Source organism: Trachymyrmex septentrionalis, unplaced genomic scaffold, assembly GCF_001594115.1.
Source record: "Trachymyrmex septentrionalis isolate Tsep2-gDNA-1 unplaced genomic scaffold, Tsep1.0 scaffold231, whole genome shotgun sequence".
Classification (NCBI taxonomy): Eukaryota; Metazoa; Arthropoda; class Insecta; order Hymenoptera; family Formicidae; genus Trachymyrmex; species Trachymyrmex septentrionalis.
This window is the reverse complement of record NW_017305388.1, coordinates 155,880-179,997: the sequence shown is the minus strand read 5'-3', so window position 1 is coordinate 179,997 and position 24,118 is coordinate 155,880. Positions and strand designations below refer to the sequence as shown.

The window sequence follows — 24,118 nt, the reverse complement described above, 5'->3', positions numbered from 1 at the left end:
CATAGTAGACGCAATCTCAAGAATTCGCCTCCTTTCGAAATAGATTGTGGAAGAGGATAAAGTTGCTCTTGCGGTTTCATTAGATATAGTAAACGCATTCAACTCCATCCCCTGGGAAGTAATCGGGCGGGCAGCTAAATTTTTCGGCCTGTAAAAGGACCTGAGGGATTAATTTCGGGACAGGGTGATCTGTTACACGGATCGCCTTGGATTGACGAAGAGTCGCAATTTGTCTTGCGGGATTCCGTAGAGGTCGGTACTCGAGCTCCTCCTGTGGAACCTCGCATGATGGAATTCTCCGCATCGTTCTCCGCCGCTGGATGCGACCTAGTCTGTTACGCAGACGATATGTTGGTCATGGTCGGCGGGGAAACACATCTTAGTGGGAGGAGACCGCCACTAAGGCATAAGTGGCAATTTCGGTGATGCAATGGTACAAGGATTCAAGAGGCGGGACTGAAAGTGGCTTCACAGAAAACTAAGGTTCTCTTCTTTTATGGGAGGATCTCCGGCTGCCTTGAGCCGCTTTCTCCCGAATCTCCAAAGACGCATATACGGCGTCTTTATATGAATATGCAATCGGTGATTCTATATGAGTTATCGGTGTGGGTTCGGGAGAGAGAGATAAATAGGCGCATCAGACGCCTAATAACGTCCGTGTAGTAGTAACGGATCTACCGCGGATCATGTCTCACGCGGTGGTCACTGCTCTCGCTGGGATACCTCCCCATACATCTCGTCGCAACGAATGTGCTAAGGTCTATCGGCACGTTCAATAAATGCGAGAATGGGGGATTAAATCCACAGCGAGGGCGGTGGATACATTGGGGGGACGCGAACAGGAGAGAACATCACGAGAATTGGAGAGAATTTTCCTAGACCTGTCTTCCCCCGGATGTAGAAACGTTGAGGCCATTCAGCTTCACCTCAGGTCGTAAGTGGGCCGAATCCGCGGGGAGTTATTCTTCTGGAGTAGATGCTCTCCGGGCATGGGTGCTTCAACAAAGCGATTAGCACGGCATGCTCCGCCCCTCAACGGAGATGGGATGCCGCGCCCATCTAAGATGATGGCTCCGATGGAGAACTTAGTTTATCTACTGATGCGAGGAGGGGGACTAATGAGCCCCTTCCTGCATATCAGGTAAAATTGGCAAACCCCCCCCAAGGGCGCCACGAACTGGGAAGTGACTGAAAATATACCGCAGATGATTTCTGGCTCCTCCCCATCAAGATCTGTTAGTTGGCAACGGATATGCGGTGTCCTTGAACTTCTTCTTCGGGGGAAGAGGAAGGGAAGGGAGACAAGGTCATTGAGTCACACTAGCCCCGGGTTAGGCCAATTCCGGGTTAGGCCCCTCCCTCCATAATGGGATGATCTCCTTTGGGGATCACCGCTCCTTTGTTACATCCCAATAAAATTCTCTCTTTCCTTATTATAAATATATGATTTATACCTTATCTTTATCTTATCTCTAGTTTAGTATTTCGTCTTGATTTTGATATTTTATCCCTATTTTATCTTTATTTCAAAAACTTTACCATACCTTTTGTAAAATTCTTTTCCCTTTTATAGCAGGGTATATTTAGTTTCTTTATTTAAACATTCTATAATAATTAACAGATAGTTCACGTTTGTATATCTTTATGCGTCAGATAAAGAATATCTAATCTATAATCTTTCCTTTTCTTTTAAAGGCCCTTTTTCTATTAGGAGTATAAATAAGTTTCCGTCGTTTTTTATAAAAAATTGGGCATTTATTGTGAAAGCACGGTACCTAATGTTTTATTCGAAGTATTGTCCATCGCTAGCCACTACTTTTTCCCATCTTTCTGGCAGCATATGGATACCGCGTCGGAAAAACGCTTCATCTTTTGAAGCTATCCACGAATCGACCCAATTTTTTGTATTTTCATATGATGTGAAGTGTTGCTCAGACAGGCCATGCGCCATCGATCGAAACAGGTAGTAATCAGAAGGAGCAATGTCTGGTGAATACGGCGGGTGGGGTAAAACTTCTCAATTGAGTGTCTCCAAGTAGGTTTGACCGGCGCCGCAACATGTGGACGAGCATTATCATGCAGAAGAATAACTTTGTCGCGTCTGGAGTAGTAGTGGATGCGTTTTTCCTTGAGTGCTCGGCTCAATCTCATCAATTGTGTTCGGTAAAGAGCCCCAGTAATGGTTTCGTTCGGTTTGAGCAACTCATAATAAACGACACCTAGCTGATCCCACCAAATACACAACATGAGCTTTTTCCCATGAATGTTCGGCTTGGCTGTTGATGTTGAAGCATGGCCACGTGGTCCCCATGATTTCTTCTTTTTTGGGTTATCGTAATGGATCTATTTTTCATCACCAGTGACTACACGGTGCAAAAAACCCTTTCGTTTATGCCTAGCAAGCAGCATTTCACATGTGAAAAATCGGCGTTCAACGTTTCTCGGCTTCAGTTGGGTTCATATGGAACCCAATTTCCTTGCTTTTGAATCATTCCCAACGATTTTAAGCGATGTGAAATTGCTGGTTGAGTCACTCCTAATGTAAGTGCAAATGCTTCTTGCGTTTGGCACGAATCTTCATCCAATAATGCTTCCAATTCCGCGTCTTCGTACACTTTCGGCCTTCCGCTACGTTCTTTGTCTTCGACGTCAAATTCACCATTCTTAAACTTTTGAAACCACTCACGGCAACTTCTCTCACTTAAGGCAGCCTCACCATATGCTTCTACAAGCAATCGATGCGCCTCAGCTGCAGATTTCTTCAAATTAAAGAAGTAAATTAAAAGCTCCCGCAAATGATGCTTATTCGGCTCAAAACTCGACATTTTCGCACGAAAAAAGATATAAGATGCTGATGCAAAAGATATAAGACGCTAATATTTCAAGGTTATGTTCTTGCCAGATGTCCAACCTTATGATATGACGTTTTACAGCTGACAGTTTTAACTATAACATACTGGTAGCGCCATTGTTTGTCAAACGGCGGAAACTTATTTATACTCGTACTCCCAAAAAAATAATAATTAAACAATAGCATATATGCCTACTTAAGTAGTATTATATATTAAGACCTTCCCGAATGCGAGGATGAATATCTTTATTTTTTTTTCTTTTTTCTTCTCTTTTCTTTTTTTCTTTTTCCCCATAAAACCAATTTAAATTTAGAATATATTCTTACTTCGCCTCGCATAAGTTAATTAAGAAAATTGAATTTTTATTCTTAACATAAAACCTAGATTTGTAGTGTCGAGAGTAGGGCTTACGCGGAACCTTGCTGTTATATCTTAAGAAAACAAGTGCGAGTATAGGCTCTATCAAATTTTGAAGAGTGTTGATTGGTTCTGGGAAAACACACCCACACTCTTTGTCAGAATATAAAAGAACTACAAAAAGTAGTCAGTCAGTCAGCAGAAAAATATAATAATCTCGGAATAGAGTCCGCAACAGTCGTCTTCGCGAGTAGAAACTATATTTGCACTCTTCTCATATTTCACATATAAAATATAATTACTATTTCTTTCTTTTTTAATAAACGGCAGTATTAACTTATTGGATCAATTTCAATTTCATTTAAAGCCAATCCGCGTGAGCTCCTATATAACATATAGCTCCACATCCGAGTGTTAACCCTCCCCCGTAGAGTGCTTGGAGCACCAAAAGAATCGGGCCGTTGGATACATCCTCGTCCGCAGAATACCAGTAAGTCCCATTCTGACCCACACACACACGCACGCACGCATGCATGCACGCACGCACGCACACTACAGTATAAATATAATTACAAATTACATACTTTTCTAAGTTTTTATAAGCAAATTATCGTTTTTATTATGTACGAAATTAACTCTCAAATTAAATAATTTTTTTTCTTTTATTATGCGTGATACAAAGAATTATGCGCATCAACTCTTGCAAATGTAAAACGCTTTTCATTTATTGTATTTCAGGTTACTATTGTACAATAATTTCAGTTGACACAAATTCATATAAATGGAAAGCATTCATTATATATAACAGATATAAGACACTATTTCTTCAAACTTTTTAATGAATAACAAACGACGGCTAAAACCTGTTGAAGGTCACTCAGGGTGATGACCTTGACAATATATGTCGAGATCAAGGCCATCAAAGGATGGTCCATATCAATGTATAATTAATATTATTTTGCTCATAAAGCACTTATTATTTTGTTCATAAAAGTATTATGATATAATATAATAACGTACAATAAAAAGGCTTCAAAATTTAACAATAAAAACTTAAGGAAATTTATCAATGAGAGCCTGCATTAAGTGTTCAATGTGTTAATATTAATTCACGTATTCATAAAAATATAACATAATTACAGACGTTTCGACATCAATATTGTGTCCTCTTCAAAGTGCAAAAAATATAATCCTCCAGAAACATTGAATTCATTTGATATTTGTTGTCAAAAGTGTAAAATACATCGTTAAGTTGTAATTTTCGTCAAGAAACTGTAATCTTCGTCTGTCGTATCTCGTCGGATATTCAAATTACTAAGAAAGTCATTAAGAAACAGATTAATGATATTTTGTACAATATAATAAGAAAACGATCTAAATATGTAGAGTTTCAATTTGCTTATCCATTACAGCTTCACATTGAACACCTGGTGCAAACTCTCATTGACAAATTTCCTTAAGTTTTTATTATTAAGTTTTATTATAATATAATTATTAATTAATAAATTAATAAAAAATACTTTACGACATATTTAATATTTCATGTCAATATGTGTCAGAATAAAGCATAAAATCTCGTATACTACTGATTTTTCAATATCTTTATTTTTTAATATCTTAATATTTAATATCTCAATATCTTAATATTTCTAAATGCAGAACCCAATAAAAGTAAGATTGTAGTATTAAACGCTTATTAAACGGAAATATAATATAAAACTGGTATATGTATATGGCATGTACATACATATATAGTATATAAGTTAAACCGTTTTTATACGGTAATGTAATATACGTGTATAATAATCCATATGGAAAGAAACTATTGAGAACTATTGTTTATTATTCAGATTTCTACAGTTACTATTTAATTTTTATAGTTATTTGAATAATAACTATTGGCGATTACGTGCGTAAATAATAATTAAATAATATGTTAACTACGACTATTGACGAATACCCAGATAGCAAAATGCTAGTAGTATACCAGAAATATGTCGGCATTCAATCATAATTGTAGAGCAGATTCCTGTCCACTGTATCTTCTTTAAGCTTAATTTTTGTCATCATGACTTGTTAAACATAATATAACAATAAAAATGCAGCAAGAATGGAGCATATCTTGCCATCATAATGTGAAACATGACAAAAACAAAACCTGTTATATCAGATACTAGTAGCAGAAATACAGCAGAAATCGTGCGCAATGTGCTTTTACGTACTATATGACATGATATCAGAAAAATGGCAAAAACAAATCATGACCTATCATATTAGACACTAGCAGCAGAAATACAGCAGAAATCGCGTACAATGTGCTTTTATGACGTGATATTATAAATATGGCAAAAATAAATCATAAACTATCAATTAGATAGCAGCAGAATTAGAGAAGAAATCGTACACGATGTACTGTTACGACGCGATGGTATAAATGTGCAAAAATAAATCAGAATAAACACTACGCTTTTTGAGGCATTCAGTAATTATTCTGATCGCTCCTATTTTTAAATTAATATTCTGTTGCTCATAAAAAAGATAGGATCTTAAAATTTTCTGACTTTATGTATTATGATAGTGTAATTCATAAAATCACAAAATTTTAAAATCCTATCTTTTTTATGAGGAATAGAATAAATTACAATAATTTAAAAATAGAAACAACATCAGAATAACCGTTCAATGCCTTAAAAAGCGCAGTATTTATTTTGATTTATTTTTAAGCATTCATAATATTTTATTAAAAATAAACATTTATTAAGATTTATTAACATTATTTAACATTTATTAACATTTTATTAAAAATGTATTGCATACAATTCGTTAAATGGAAATTCGTTAAATTATTAAATTAATTAATAAATTATTTTATTTCAATTTATATTGGGCCTTCTTCTTCTGTTTGTTCTTCGGCTTGTTCATATTGCTCGTTTTGTTGCTCATTTTGTTCATTCCAATAATTTCTGGCTTCTATGGTCTGTGACGCTCTCGATTACGTGTGCAAATACTTGTTCGATAACGTTGTGTTGCTGAATGCAAAGCTTCTCTAGCTATTGCTTGAAACTTCGTTCGAGTCGATTTGCCAAAATTGTGATTACAGCAAGTAACACTAAATATATATATATAATTTTATTTTTGTTATTTATATGTAAAACGAGATAATTTATATAATTTACGTATACTTCTTTAATTAATTAATTATTTTATTTATTTATTTATTCATTTATTTCTTTATTTATTTATACCTTTATTTATTTATTTATTGTCAGTTTATAAAATTTATCAAAAAAATTTATATAATTATATAAAATAAAAATGTACACACTAATAAATCGCCTTTATAATACGTGTATTATACAATGGATGTAGACCTTCCTCCTGGTCAAACTATGTAAATTTTATAGTTAAATTGTCCTGTATTGCTTCCTTAAAAGAAAGATTGACGGCTTGTTTAGTAGTGAAACCACTCACATGTAAAAAATAATCCATAGTAAATTATCTATATCTTGTATATGTACATGCGTATATATCATATTTTTGTAGTTATTCTAACTGCGCGCCGAAATTTTTCCGGGCTTTATCAAACGCAATTAAGCTACTGCAATAATATTACAAGTTAAATTCAATTGACAAGTGAATTCTCAAACTTTGATCCGATATCATATTATAAGGATGTTAATATGCTGAAAATCTTAAATAAATTTATTCCGAAAAAATATTACTAAGATCTATATACTATATACATATTACTAAGATCTCGGTGGTCTAATGGCTTAGGATGCTACGGAATACAAAAGATCCGAGTTCAAGTCCCGGCCAAGGTAATATTTTTCGCAATAAATTTATTTAAGGTTTTCGTCACATTAACACTCTGATAATATGATATTGGATCAAAAATTGAGAATTTGCTTGTCAATATATGTAATTTAACTTGTGATTTTATTGCAGTAGTTTTATTGCGTTTGATAAAGTTTGGAAAAATTTCGGCGTGCAGTTTGAATAACTACAAAAATATGATATATTAGATCAATCAGAAAGTTCTGTCCGTTTTTTGCAAAAAGTATGGTTTTATTTAAAAAATAAAATGAAAAAGTACCTCAATTAAAATATTGTTCATCGTTAGCGATGACTTTTTCCCATCTTTCGGGCAGTAAGAATTCCGCAAATTCCGCGGTGAAAGAATGACTTATCTTTGGAGACTATCCATTCAGAGACCCATTTTTCGACGTCTTCATAAGAATTGAAGTGTTCCTCTGCAAGTGCGTGTGTCATCGAAACACGTGTACAATAATGTGAAGCCGATCGAATTCCGCGGAATAAACGCGTGATTGCACTGCGCTGTCGCAAGATTGCCAGCAACTTAATACTCATCACTATCATGAGTCGCATATCTATTTATGGTTAACCAAAAAAATATTTTTACACAAACATCTTTTTGGCAAAAAAAGAATAATCATATAATTAATAACGCACGTTATTAACGCGTGTCACGCATTGTGCTTGCTGTATGGATTATTATTTGAGATGACAGCGCATGCACGAATTTGCCACAATTCTGCTGCATTTCTGTTGTAACATAACAACGTGTTTGCAGATAAACGCGATCTCTGACTATATTTTCTAACACGTCTTGATGTTATATTATCTTCAGTTTACTTTTTGCTAATATACTGTGCTAACATGCAATGTTCAAATTTTGTTTTTTTTATGTCGGCAACTTCTGCCAAATTTTAACTGCATTTTTTCCAACATATTATGACGCAAGGTCTGCTCTTTTTCTGTTACATTTCTGCCAATATTAGTTGATACAACAGACTCGGCTAATATAATATGCAAACACACACTTGCAATATGTGCTCTTGACAAATTTGGCTATTTGGGTAGTTTTGAAAAGTGCCTATTCGCGACTACGTAATTGAACAAAATCGCATATAATATTGGCCTTACTCATTATCAAGTTAATATCAATCTTTGTTCATAAAATTTAACATTTTATATTTATTTGTTTGCACAAATATTTAAAATAATGAAATATTTCAAAATAGATTTCTTAAATGACTTAAGTAATAAGAAATATGAATATATGTATATGATCATTTAATTTGATCATATCTTAATTTTAATCTATATACAATGTTCTCTAAACATTTTTTAAATGTTTTTTATTTCATAAATAAAATGCACTTGTAACAAATTTAAAATTAATTGTGCCCGATGTGTGAGGCAGAAAATACGTTTACTAATGTCCGGCAACATAAGACACAATTTATTTGTTTCTTATATTTAAATTCATATAAGTTTAATATTTAATTCAGAAATAAAAATTGATATATGAAAACGCATATGAGGCGGTCATCGAAACGGGAATTATACACAAAAAATATACAGGAAAGGTCCCTATTATAAGATACTGAATTTATGGTAAATGCTATTATAGAAATCTATAGGCAGAATTTAAAAAAATAATAGGTTAAAAAATAATAATATTTTGAAGGGAATTTAATAAGCTTTAAGATAACGTTATATAAAATTTATAATTTAAATTCCATTTTTTTTTTAATTAAAGAAATGTAAATAGTGAGCAAAGTAAAAAAATTGTGCTCCTAATATGAGATGCCCCGAGAAATCGATAGTAAAACGCAAAGTTTATCAGTATTGCAATTAAAAAATTTTATTTAATGTTTTTAAAATACAAACAAACACAGCATGCGCGAAAAGTGAGCTGTGATAGATTATATCCAGAACTCGTCTTCAGGTAATTGGAATCAAGCATTGCAAAAATAGGCATTCGACGTTCATTTCGGTTGTCTTTCTTATTATTGTACAATAACATATACTTCAGCAACGATTTTCACTATAACATAGGAGCATAGGCTACTTCATGTTAGAAATACCCTGGGTATCTCATATTACCATCAAATCTAACTACTATAATTAAACAATTCAATATATCCCATATTTTTCTATTAGTATGGTCTTACTCTACCGTTATATGAAGAATTTATTGCCAAATATTTATTTATTAAATAATATGGTTTAAAGGTTCATTTCAATGAAACTTGAAAACATCCAAATTCTAAAATCTTATTTTACAATGACTACAATTATCTAATAATGAATTTTCTACCAAATAATTTTCAATCCAAGAACAATAAATTCATAGTGGAACCAATAGATAGCGTTTATTTAGCAGAAACGCCGCTATTTCGTATTAGGCATCTGTCTCGTAATAGGGGGCTTTCCTCTACGCGTTTATATATTTACTTTATACTATACTTGATATATGTTATATTCCAGAAATATATGTATATTATACTTTCTTGTTCTTATTAGGAATAGTTAGAGAAATCATATTATGTAAAAAATTCATAAAATTCCATTTAAAAAAGCGAAGTTGATTTGAAAATTTTTATTAACGCCTCCATTTATAAAAAAATGTATGCACTATGTCCTTCTCGAGGTCACGCAACTTTTGTGTATAGTAGAACATAACAAGCGTGCGTTTTGCGCGCACCATTGGGCTTTTATCGTTTCTTTTATCAGCTTTATATAAGGTATCCAGTAAGTTTGGACAAAGCGCTCGTGTGTAGGCGGACTAAACTGAGTCGAAAAGCCCTATACCATTTTGTAATTTTCACAATATTTAACAAAATATTAATTACTAAAATATTGCCGAATATTGGTCTTCAATAATTTTTTTTCAAATATTATCAACTTTACAGGAAAAATTGCAAGAGACAAAAATTGTTTATTTTTTTCTCATAGATTCACTCTTAAGAATTTTTTTAGGATTTTTTATCAATTGTTTGGTACTGTAGTTTCTTATATTTGCATTTCTTTTTTTTCCAACATGAGAAAATACGGTATTGAAAAATTCTGAAAAAATTTTCAGAACTTTATGAGAAAAAAATAAAAAATGTTTTTCTCGCTTTTTTTTTCTAAAGTTAATAGTATTTGAATAAAAAATTATTGAAAATCAATATTTAATGATTTTTAGTAATAATTATCTTAGTAATTATTGCAAAATGTGATAGAGGATTTCTCAATTCAGTTTAGTCCGTTCTATCTACACACAAGCACATTGTCAAACTTACCGGACACCTTGTATATGCGCGCGCGCGCGCACGCACGCACGCACACACACAAGGTGTCTCAAAAAGATCAGGACTCCTGAATATCTCGAAAAATATAAGTTTTATAGAAAAGTATTTCAGACAAAAGTTGTAGGGTTCAAAAAGATCTACACATTTATTAATCTTATCAGTTTGACGATGGCATCGCCAGGTCACATCATTTTTTTAAATGGCATATCCTATTTTTGATTGCAGAATCTAATAGATGTCAAGAGCTTTTTAAAAGTAATTTTTCATAAAGTACTTTTTGAGTTGTAAGGCTTGAAAGTTACAGTATCGCCGACATTTAGCATTATAAGGTGTCCGAATGACGGCTAAAACCTCTTGAATATTATTCAGAATCATGTCCTGGATAACATTTGCTAACATCAAGATTATTGGAGATTGTTTCTCTTATTTTCATTTTTTTATATAAAAATGAATTTTTAGTATAAAAATGAAAATAAAAGAAACAATCTCTAATGACCTTGATGACTAATGCTGACGATATTGTAAACTTCAAGTCTTATAACTCAAAAAGTACTTAATAAAAAAATATTTTCTTATAACATTTTGGAAAAGTCTCGACACCAGCTGTTAAATTCTGAAATAAAAAATAGAATGTTTCGTTTAAAAATGTCAATGTGATCTTGACTTGGTGATGTCATCCAAGATCGAACTAATAAGATCAATGAATAGATCTTTTTGAACTCTACAACTTTTATCTAAAACACTTTTCTGTAAAATTTATATTTTCCGAAATACTCAAATGTCCTGATCTTTTATTGGAACACCTTGTACATGTGTGTGTATCTTAATCAATAATTACTTTTAGATAAACTGTTTCAATATATGTTATACTAATATTGAATCTTCAGAAATGTCGAATCACAGCATAGTAAAATATAAAAAAGACGCAATCAAACTATTTGATGATAAGATAATGTCTTGTCAAGATAATTTAATATAATTCAATATTCAAGAACATTGGTTCAATATTTATTTAATATAAAACATAAATAAATAAATTCCCAAAAATATTAGTTCCTAAATTAATTTATTATATATATAAAAGTAAACTTAAAAATATTATTTTATTTACTTTTATCTTACAGCTTTTGTGAGTTTTTAAAATCATTTTATTAAAATTCAAGAGAATCTCATAATACTGCGCTTCTATTATATTCTACAAAATTTTTATTTATGAAAAAATTACTTCATCACGTCTCCTTCCCTCCCTCTCCCTTCTTCCCCTTTTTGTCTCTCCGTACCCCTCCCCCCCTCGGTCTCTCTCTCCTTGCAGAAAAAAAATTACATTTGCAATTATTTCACTTCTTTTTCTACTATTATACAAAAGGAAGTCCTTCATTATGTGGTGGAAAAAAACCAGTAAACATGTGTAATAATAATATTTGTACATTTTAAATTTGTTACTTTAATTACTTGTAATTAACTGCTATATAGTTTCATATTTAATATAATTTCAAATTTAATTAATTTCTTTCTTGTTTTTCATCTCCTTCTCATCTTTAGTCGTCTTTCTGTTTCCTTGTAAATAAGCAAACATTTATAAATATCTTATCGTTCTCTATTACAAAAGGAAATTCTTTATTATAGCAAAAAAATCCTCTAAATATATGTATTAATAAAATTCGTACTTCTTAAATCTCTTACTTTAATACTGTCATTAACATGCTGTCATATTGTCATTGCAGTCATCCGATTTCAATTTATTTCCATTGTTGTATGCACAGTTATACAATTAGTTCTTTCGTTCTTACATTTATCATTCCCTTCTTAAATTCTCTTTCTTTCGAAACTTTTTTCTTATCTGTTTTTTTAGTTATTTTTCATTCCTTTTGTTATCCAATGCCACAATTTTTTTTTCAGATAATAGTGTTAACAGTTGCAGCAATATAGAAGAAAAATTGCAAATAAAATACAACACAAAGTATTAATTCTTTATAATAAAATATCAAGTAAAGATTAAAATATTAATGAATAATGAACTTATCTAAAACAATCTTAACGTCCAAGGGAAAAAAGAAATCATTATCGCAGGAACAGAACCAACACAATTAAGAAACTTATTCAACAATTTGTAATAATTTTACAATATTACTATTAACTATTAACCATAATATTTATAATATTTATTAATCGATATACTTAACCTTCGATATGCATCATCAAACGCGCTATCTCCGCGATGACAGCCTCTCACAATGTAAACGCATCGAGAGAACCAATCGGCATCGCCGAAAAGAGGCAATGATATTTCATTATATTCGATTCTCTATCGACGTAATATCTCCTTTTTTAGAAAGGAAAAGTTTTTCATGCAACTTAGTTTACCAAATCTTTCGAGGTGTGCAAGTTATATGCTTCACTTTGTTTATTGGAACACAGTTGTTATCCAATGCCACAATTTTTTTTTGGAACACTTTAGTTACATTTTAACGAACAATCCCTGTTGAAAATTCTTGTAAGTTTTTTGTACCAGATCTTAAAAGAGTTGTATATGATCAATCAAGATTATTAAATAAACGTATAAGAATCTTATATAATTTGTTCATGAATCTCGCCAGTAATCTTTAATGACCTTAGGAATTTGGAATGAATCGTACATGACGATTATATAGCAATGAAAAGGTCTTGCCTTGACCTTATAAGAAACTCTTAAAAATTTATAAATAATTTCTTTACAGGATCATCTAGGAATTGGTATTAATTATATATGATTCCTAAGTGTTACATAATAGATTATATAATATATCAGTCTTAAAAAACATATAATTACAAAATAATTTATCTTTTAAGTTAATGCAGGAATCTGGCATGAATCGTACACGATGATTTATATCGCAATGAAAAGATTTCAATTGCTAATTTATCCTAATAAGATAATCTTAAGAAATAATTTTTATACATGATCGTTCCAAAGTAATCGATCATCCCAGTAAATGTAATGGAATTAATGAATAAACAGAAACTGAATATATATGAAATAAAAAAGAATTAAGAAAAATTTAAAAATAGATATGTTAAAGTACTGAAGATGACTGAATAGAAGGTCGAAACGTATATTCATTGTCTTAATGAATTGATAAATTAGGACTTCGCTGTAATAAGTGTTGTAGGCTTTTCATACTCCTTTTTCAAATTAAGTTTGATTTAGTTGAGAAGCTGTTATTCAATTTATAAAATAATAATAAAAAGAATTAATTTTTAGCCAAAATGAATTCTTTTAAATCTCATTCAATTTCTTGCTTGTTCTATTCCATTTTATTTACTGGAATACGAACAATAAATCACATAAAATTCCAGTAGTATTCTTGTAATATTTTCATAATAACACCCCAGTTATATTCTTGCAAGATTCACGTTACATGCGCGCAAAATTCAGGTAATCTGCGCGCAAGATTCATGTAACATATGTATAGAAATCATGTAATATGCTTATAAGATTCATGTAACATAGGTGTAAGATTCATATAAGATTTTTGATTTATTTACATATCATATGCGATATATTCTTATATGATCTTGTATGTTCCTGTCCTGTAAATTCGTATGTGAAAATTCTCTTGAAAAATCTAATAAGAATTTTTTTTGTAAGAATTTGCCACAGAGATCATTACGACATATTGTTCCACAAGTGATTATTACATTAACTAATTCGATATTTTATACAATCGGTAGCTGCAATGTTGCTGTGATATTTTGTTACTTATATCTTGTCTCTTTTTACGAGAAACTGTTTTGCCATGATTAATTTTGTTTATGTGGAGCCAGTTATAATTGTGATTATTTCTCAACATGAAACGTGCGGTGCAGAAATCAATAAAGATATGCTCAAGAAATTGTTCAAAACATATATCGAATCATTGAATACATGAAGGGGGTCATGCATGTCAAGTCAAGTTGAAAACTTGTCAGGTCGCGGATATCTCGTAAAAATTAATTTGGAAGAAGAGTCCTTCTTATCGCTGTATTCATTTTCAAAGACTCGGAATATCTTAACGATGCTAAGGCGCTAACTAATGTGGAAATTAAGACGTTGGGAACTTTCAAGACAAATAAAGATTTATAACGTAGGATTCTCCGATTTCGCTTGCACATTATAAAGAGAAATTTACCTTCCTGAACTTTTATTTCACTTTCTCCTGAGGAAATGCAATCGAGAGATACTCATGATGCCGATAATGTCTAGCGCATTCGCCAGAAATTTGATTCTGGTTTTCTTTCATGAGTCTATTTGGCTCGATGTTTTGGATATAATCTTAATTGCTGCTAATCGTCAAAAATTAATGAGAAATTAACGAGAAATCTCGAGTACAGTGTCTGTCACAGTGTTTTATTTATTCGCATTCAATGAAAGAAAATCACTCACTCGCATTTACAACTCATATATACCATCTGGCTCAATGGAATATAATAAGAGAGAGAGCGTTGAGAAATATTTAAATACTGCTACCAACTCTACATACAATTCCATACCGCGTACATGGATCATGTCCGACCGGGACTATGCCGGAGCTTGCTATACAAAGAGGAAAAATATTAAAAACGTTGAGAAAAAGCACAACGTCACGTCCAGACAGAAGCTTTTCAGCTTTTCCTGTCTTTTATTATTATGCATTTCGCGTTCCTGCTTTTTATTCGCAACGCAATAATGCTTGACGGTATTTTTATTAGAAACTATGAAATCCTAATTGGAAAATCTCGCAGGTAATCCCGATTTTCTTGGATTTTTTTGTAAGGCAAAAAGACAGAAAAAAAGAGGAAAACAAAGAGGGACAAAAAAACATTTTATGGAAAAGGAATACAGATCAAAACGGGTTTCGTCACACGAAGCGTAACAAAGTTTCCGCTATACGGCGTGCAATTTGTAATTGGATTCGATTGTACTTACATTGATTCCCTTCTTGCGCGCCGAATGCAACCAACATTTTTGCCAACGGTCTATTGTTGCTAAGGACAGCAATATCCAACGGAGACAAGCCGTCGCTGTTAATGCTGTAAACGACATGAGATACCAAATAACATGGGTTAGTAGGTAAAGTTTAATTTGAAATTCTTTCTTCAAAGAAAAAAGAGGATAAAGTGGAAATGTAACGAAATAGTAGGATATATAGGCCGGTTCTAAATAAATATGTATTAGGACGTATACGTATATGCGGTGTGTGGTCGTGCGTGTGTGAGAATCAGGTAGGGGAAAGTGCATACGCTGGGTTCAAGGGAGGAAAAGCACGTCATCGGGGTCTGTAGAAGTTAAAAGAGGGTTTTGTTCATCTTCTCTCTTTCACCCGTTACGTTCTCCTAATCCATTGTCCTCTTTTTCCCATACGTTGCCGTCCTATACTTATCGTAGTATTCGTGCTCTCTTTCTCCCGCTTTCTCTCCAACTCCCATGTTCTCTTTTCTTCTCGCTCGCAATGTTATTAAATAGATATGATATTTGTTTTACAATCTTTTAAATGATATGACTTAGCAATGATTTAATTTAGCAACTATTTAATAATATTTTTTTTTAAATAATAATATACTACAAATAGCCGAGCGTTCCTATTATCGAACCATTATTAATATAAACTATTATTGAGTAATTAATATAAACTATTATTGAGTAATTATCAAATACTTATTGAACCATATACAATTATACATACTACTGAATTGCTATCATTATAGATTCTTAATTGCAGGGAAGATTCGTCCCCACTTGTTCCCAACAAGGAAAAATAGAAACGTGCAGGTCTTGAAGTTACGTGACAAACAGATGATCATAGAAGGGAGCAAAAAAAAAAGTATTTTATGATTGTGGAGGAAATCCAGAAAGAAATAGAGATCAGAATTACAATTTTTTATTATTCAATTTTTATTTTAATAATTTGATTAACTTATTTATGGAAATACCGCGCACTTTTTCATCACATACTCTAAACCGCTGAATAGAGGCAAGGGAAAAAGGAGACCAAAAATAATTTAAAAAATTAAGTAATATATTTAACTCGTAGTACACACACACTTCAAAAAAATCTATCTATTTATCCACATTAGGGTATATGTAACCCTACGTTTTCTTTTGCTTGTATACATATCTCAGATTGTAGTAATTTCGATTTTAACTAATTTTTTTAAATCTATCGTTTAAAGACAAAAAAAAGAATTTTTGAGTTAGAAAATGTTCTAAAATGTCGTAATACAAACGATATTTTGCAATAAGTGAAAAGGGATCGGAAAAAAACTTGAAAGAAAACGAATTTTTTCAAAACTTCATCTTATTGTCAAAAATAAATAGAAAAAAAATTTTATTAATGATGAATCAGCTAATAAGTTAAATTTTAAGAAATTATAAGCGTTTTTGCGATTTGTTCTATGATATTTTTTTTACAAAGTGAAAATAAATGATTTTTCACTTTGCAATTTTTATGAAAACTAATCATAAATCGAAAATCTTTGAATTTTGATAGAAATAAATAAAAAGATGATCCTATCGTTCTTTTATGGTAAATATTAACAATTTATTATTATATTTAATATATTAATAATTACAATAATTATTAATAAAATTATTAATAAAAATGGCACATTAAAAAATGGCGACTTTTAAAGGGAAAGGTATTATATTAAAAAAAAACAGCCTATAAAAAAATTGCAATTTTGTAACATAATCTGAATAAAATATTAGAGCATCATGAATATGCATATTTGTTTCTAGAACATTTGTATAAAAAAAAATCAATAATTTAATGATATCAAATTTCAACCGGATATATTCCCGGATACTAATGATATCCAACTATCCGATCGGATAGTAAAAAAGTCGGATAATACCGGACACCGGATATTTTCTGGATATCTGATGCATTTCTACTCTTTACATTGGACATTGGATCGTAGCGCATTTGCCGCGGGAGCCATTAATGAGAAAGAAGAACAAGAAGTTTCTTTCTGATATTAAGAACACAATAAAATTGACTTAAATAATTTTTTTGTGATGTGCACTTATGATTAAAATCATAAATAATCCAATTAATTATTTCTAGTTACATTTAAATTTTGCAGTAAGTCCGGATATTCTGTTGTTGTACACACAAGGGGTTAGGGTAACTAGGCGTACTTTACATCGTACAATGACGTAGCTAATAATTTCGAATATATATGAGAAATTGCGCTGTATAAGAAAAAGAAAACATGTAAATAGAATTTAGAAAAATTTATAACATATATAAAATGTATAAGCAAAACTTTATCAAAATTGAATAAATTTATTGTCTCTCGCCTCATTCTGTTGAATTGGAACATAATAGTGTACAGCGTGAGACGTTTTCAAGGGTAACATACTCTAATACACACACAGTAGTAACAATCTGCTATACGTAGTAGAAGCGATTTACCGTTGATCATAGAGCGATGTAATAAAAATATTATAAGTCTCTTTGAAATAGGTCCACTAAAAATTTTCAGAAGCTTCGCATTTCTCGCAATCCTCAGCTTATATAGTGAGCCAACTAATTGTATCAGTAATGTGTCTCTATAAGTCTCTTTAATTAGTGCTCCTCCGTTTCACATTTTCCAGCGACATTCAAGTTATTATTGGAAATTATTATTTTCGCATCAGGAGTTATTTCAATTCTGTCTCTATGGGTATGCAATTTTACTTTAATATGATTACATTTTATAACATTGAAGTAATAGAGGAAAGTGGGGGAATTGTGCGCATCTTGGTTTGGTACTTCTCCAATATATGAAGACATCACTATGGTAAAATTTTTACGTCATCCTCCTAAGATATAACTACAAAAAATATGACATAAATACGTTTTGCTACCAACTAAAGAAATACAAAAAAGTGAAAGCACATGTCTTCTTATTATTTTAGCATTTAAAAAATAAGGTGGTAAATCCATATTTTTAATTTGTTTAAAGTTGCATATGTTATTCAAATACATTATTATGTGCGTCTTTTGAGTTATTATTTATTAGGTTTGATTAAGAAGTATTAAAATAATCGTATTTCACATACCGAGTAGATCGCGGCGGACAACTGTGCGCAAGCGTTTTGAAATTCGCACAATTACCTATCTTCCATATATACTATATGACTAGCACTAATTTTTTCTTCTTTGCAATATATTATTTTATTTTTCCATTTCATTTTGTCAAAGTTTATGTGTATTATTATTATATTAGTTTTATATTTTTGCTTAATATATATAATATAATATATATTTAAAATATATTTAATATGTAAAAAATATATATAATAATATAGCTCAATAAAAATAAATCAATAATGATAAAATAGAAGGGCCAAACAGTAATATTTAATATTCAATAAACAAACATATATTTCGACAACGATCGTCATTATCAATGTACAAATAAAAATAAAATTATTTTGAACAAGTGACATCATTTTAATGGCTGAGTAAAATTATTACAAAATAAGTAAGAAACCTTAACATGATTTGCTTTCTCTTAGACGATCCCTCTTATAAATATTTGTCACAAAACGTGGTACGTAATTGAGTCATACAATATTGTAATCATTTGGTAAAGTTGCAGATATTAATCAAAAACTGAGATCTGTTAATAGGACACAATATAACTTAATAAAATCACAGAAAATCTGTATATAGTCATAAAATAGTCGCAATTAAATTGTAGCAATTACTGATATACAAAAGATAATAACAATGCATATCATTATAAAACAGTCTCAATTAAAATACAAAAATACACACAAATCATAACATTATACGTAGGCTGCTGGAAAAGTTTCTGCAAACAATATGAAAAAAACATGTAAAATTCGGTAAATGGCTTTATTGTTTTTCGAAGTATTCGCCTTTAGATCGATACATTTTTGCATACGCTCGCACCAATTTTCGAAGCACTTTTTCCACTCTATGGCTGTCCTCAGAAATCTGTGTACGAAATATTTCAACAGCTGCTTTAGACGACTCAAATCACTCACCACGGATCTTATTTTTAATGTTTGGGAACAAAAAGAAATCATTAGGTGATAAATCAAGTGAATACGGACAATGAGTCATCAATTCGACATTATTACAGGATAAAAAATCAACGGTTTGACGTGCTGTGTGACAGCTGGCGTTGTCATGATGAAGGATGATGCGACGATTTCGGTTTGTTCTACGCAATTCATTTATGACTTCTGGCAAACAAATTGTTGTATACCAATCAGTATTTACAGTCCTTCGATCCTCTAAAGCCACGGTTGTCACATGTCCGGTATAACCGAAGAAACAAGCAATCATTTGCTTGGCAGCACTGCGTGAACGAACAACTTTTGTTGGTTTCCATTCATTTTGAAATACCCAAACAGTGGATTGTTGTTTACTTTCGGGCTCATACAAATAGATCCATGTTTCGTCCCCAGTAACGATGTTGTAGACCAAATTTGACTGACCTCGGTTGAATTTCTTGAGCATTTCTTTGCTTCATTTAACACGAGCCTGTTTTTGAGCTTCGGTCAAATTATGTGGGATCCAATGACTGCAAAGTTTCCGTACGCTCAAGTGATCATGCAAAATCGTATGTACTGCTTTCATGGCAATGCCTAAAGATGCCTGAATCTCGCGGTATGTTATATGCCGGTCTCGCTCAATCATTTCACGTACAGCATCAACATTAGTGGCAACAACAGACGTGGATGGACGACCTTCACGGAATTTATCACTAAGAAAGGTACGTCCATGCTGGAATTCATCAAACCAATTATAAACATCCTATTGGATGGTGCTTCATCCCCAAAAGCCAAATGAAGTCGATGGATGCATTGTTTCGAAGTTAGATTATATTTGTAATCGTAAAAAATTATTGCCCGAAAATTTTCACGCGAAATTTCCATTTTTTTTTACAAAATAACTTCTTTTAAAATACTATGCAAACAAAACTAGTTGGCTTGGGTACAAATTGTCAATTGAATTAGGTTAAAAACGTCTAATTTTACGGATATGATAGTAGCAGAACGTTGGCGCCACTGGAAGTACAATACTAGATTGCAGAAACTTTTTTAGCAGCCTATGTATTCCTTAATCTAAGTCATACTGTGTTGCTTCAATGGTGTCAATTAATAAATAGTTGTAGTCAAAATTGTATCCAATTAACAAAATACATACAAATAAGCAATATGTGAAAAAAGTCCAAGATAATTCACTGTTCAAAGACATTACAACTTGACATGACGGAGAAGAGAGAAGAAAGCTGTATGTGAGATGAGAAAGGTGGGGGATAAAGTTAAAAAGGGGATAGATTAGAGCAAGAGAGAGAAAGGAAAGAAACAAAGAAATAGGAAATAAATTAAGAGGGGGAGAGTGATTTTGTGATTTGGTGATAAGGTTCTGGTAAAAATTTAGTTTCCACTTGTCTATTTAAATCTTGCTTTTGCATTTTTATGTGAACCATTTCTGATATCAATCTTTTATTATATGGTTCATTGTCTAAGACTTTAATCTCCTTCCAATTAAAAATTTGATTGTGGCTAACACGATGTTCTGTAATAACCGATGGAGATCTGTTTTTTTATTAAATCAGAAATATGTTCATGCAATCTGGTTTTTAATTTTCTTTTTGTTTGGCTCAAGTAACTACCCTCACAATTCTCACATGATATTTTATAAACAATATTTTGGTTGGATAATATGTAATTTGAGTTGATCTTTTCCTTTTTTTATATAACTTTTTAATTTGGAATGGTAAAGGCAAGTTTGCAATTAAATTTCATTGTTATCAGTAAGAAACTACTTTCCGATTCTTAAACATTTTTATCTTTAAACATCTACCTGTTTGGTCCACATATAGATGTTTGAAGACACGCATAAATAAACATAGAAATCACATAAATTGGAACACTACACAGCATTCCGTAATAACAGAACATAGAATTAGTCATCATTTTGATTGGAAAAATGTCAAGATATTAGACAAAGAAAAGGCACTTAATAAAAGACTGATTTCGAAAATAATTCATATAAAGCTACAGAAACAGAGTTTGAATTTACAGAATGATACGTATTTTTTAAACCCACTATATATGAATTTGTTTACGGAATTGTGACGTTGTTTTCCTCCTTTTGTTCTTATTTTTATTTTTATTTCAATAACTACTTGACTTTATTATTTTGGCTCTCATTTCATCTCTGACTGTCGATACCACAAGACTTTTACGTCGAGTTGCGAGAAACGCTTACATGTATATAAAAGTTAATCAAATTAAAATTTAGATAAATGATTTTAATAATTCTCTAATTTTTCGTTTTTCTTTTGAATGACTACATAGCAAATCTGACAATCTGATGAGCAATGTGATTCTACTTATTAATGCAATGTATACGACTTCGATTTTACTTTATGTAAGTTTTTGTATTATTATTGTATAAGTTAATATTTATCATTTAATTATCATATAATTAATCATTTAATTATTCATTACATAGCTAATTTGGCATTTGGATAAAGAAAACTGAGCTAAATTGTCGGGAATCATCATCTTGGAATTTGCGTTACTTATGTAATTTAGACTTATATTTTGTATTGATAAGGACCCAAATTGAAAGATCGAAACGTTTATTTTATTCGTTTTGTTACATTCACAAAAAATATAGAGTTTTCTATGCATCCGAACAGCCGATAAAGGCTCTAATGGGCTTTTTTATATTTTTCACTGATAGATTCTTTCGAGCATCATTTTATATATTTGTTTATCCATTTTACACAGAGTAACGGAAACTCACAACTCTCGTTTAACATTTAAAATATTGTTATACTCATGCTGAACTCTGAGTTGCATCGAGCCACAAGTTAAAGGCATGAAGAGCGCATCGCTGAGTAACGAACAGCTGAGCGGAAACGCAATTGAGACGGATACTATGATAAAATGTCAATTTGATCGCTACACTAAAACGTATTGCCGACTGTCTAAATAAAGTGGTCTGTTCTCTTTTTTATGTATGTGTCTATTTATTTCCATGAATCGGGAGTGTGCGCTTGTGCGGCTCGCGGTCTGTTGAAAAATGCCGCGCGAGTACAATAGTACACTATCCTTATACACGTTTTTTTTTCTGTGATGACTGCAGCGATAACTATTCACTGATCGATTAATGTGTTAGAGCTTTTTTGTGCGTATATTTCTAATTTTTTTAATTTTTTTAATTTTTTATTCATTTATTTTTTTTGGACGGTGTATACAATATAAAATTTTAGTCATCTTTACAAAATATGCATATAAATTTTTTTATATAACTGTCATTAAGCCTACTTTAAACTATGCAATGGCACATATCATAAAATGCACTCTGACGATATCGAACTTATTTTATCTAAAGGATCAGTAAAAACGATAATAAAGTCTATTTGTTTCCATTCTCTTGTCAAAAATAATTTTGGGAAGTGTATTCAATGAGTTTTACTTATTTTTACAAATATGCGAGTTAATTTTTCAGTGCAATGTTGTAACAAATAATATGTTTCCATACAGACGCACGTTACCGGAATATGAATTATCCTAATTGCAATGAAATCGTTATTCATATATCTTTAATGCTAAAAACATTATGAATTCTTTGTTAAAGATATAAAAGACTAACATTGTTGGTCAACCTAAACAGTTTCAAAATAAATATTTTAGTTCGAACGCTTGCACTGTCAATGTTTATTGTTATAATATAAAATTATTGATTAATAACGACAATCATTCATTATTATAATAGAATTAAAATTGAATTGCTACAAAACATGATGATCAATCACAAACTTTCTACAGATAATAATAAATTCGTGACATTAACTATATAGTTTTTAAACATATTTCATATAATTATAAATTATTAATTTAGTCCTTTTTTATTTTGTTGTACATGCATCTTACAATATTTAATTACTTTAAATATAGGAAATATTGCAAGATTTTTGTTTCTCATGTAAAATGCTTATAAGTAAAATTTCAAGAAATAATATATATGTATATGTTATAAATTGTATAAAAAGTTTCTTTAATTAAATAAATAAAATTTTAGTTTCACTAATTAAAATAAAATTAATCCATATTCGATAAAAGCTGATCTTACTGATCCTAAATATTTCGGTGAGAATTTATATAAGTACATAGACAATTCTGTAAACTTCGCAAATCTTTTCAATCTTGAAATGCAATTATGGATAGAACTACAGTAGTAGAGAAATTATGTATTTTATATTTATTCATACACATCTCCTTAAAAAACGATGTTCGCTCACTAAATCTTGGTTAAACGGATGTTCACTTACTTGTTATTAGCGACAAATGTGCCGAAGTTGGCATGCTTGACCTATATGAAACTGCAAAATGTGTTTCTATGTATTCGACAGAGTAATCTCACCACAAAACATGTTATGACATATCAATCTTCCTTAGAAAAAAATTGTTATATTGTAATTATTCAAAATCGTATCTAATGTAGTCTTCGTCATAGCTGCCGTACATCGACGTCTCATCGAGAAGAATGTATAGACTTTTATCTGTTAAACTTAAACTATCAATCGAAAATGCTTTACTATTATGTCGTATATCCATTAACACATTATGATAGAATTAGTGAATTACAATAAAATGTCTATGATAATTATCAAACATATATCAAACCATGTCGAACATGTCGAACCATTGTCGAACATCTATCGAACCGCTGTGGAACGTCTATAGAACCACTTTTAATTCTAGCTATGCACATTGAAGTTCTAGAAACATTAGTGTATTTGCTAAATCGAGATTTTTTTCGTATTTCT

The 24,118-nt window shown here is 31.1% G+C and overlaps 1 protein-coding gene across 2 annotated transcripts in view; it reads right to left on the bottom strand.

Moving 5' to 3' along the window:
- LOC108748561 overlaps positions 1 to 24,118 on the bottom strand; it is a 78,866-nt gene that overhangs the window by 22,746 nt on the left and 32,002 nt on the right. For both annotated transcript variants that reach the window (XM_018486783.1, XM_018486784.1), the window contains exon 5: positions 15,237 to 15,340. In XM_018486783.1, coding sequence (XP_018342285.1) covers positions 15,237 to 15,340 — 104 coding nt within the window. The remainder of the gene's footprint in view (positions 1 to 15,236; positions 15,341 to 24,118) is intronic.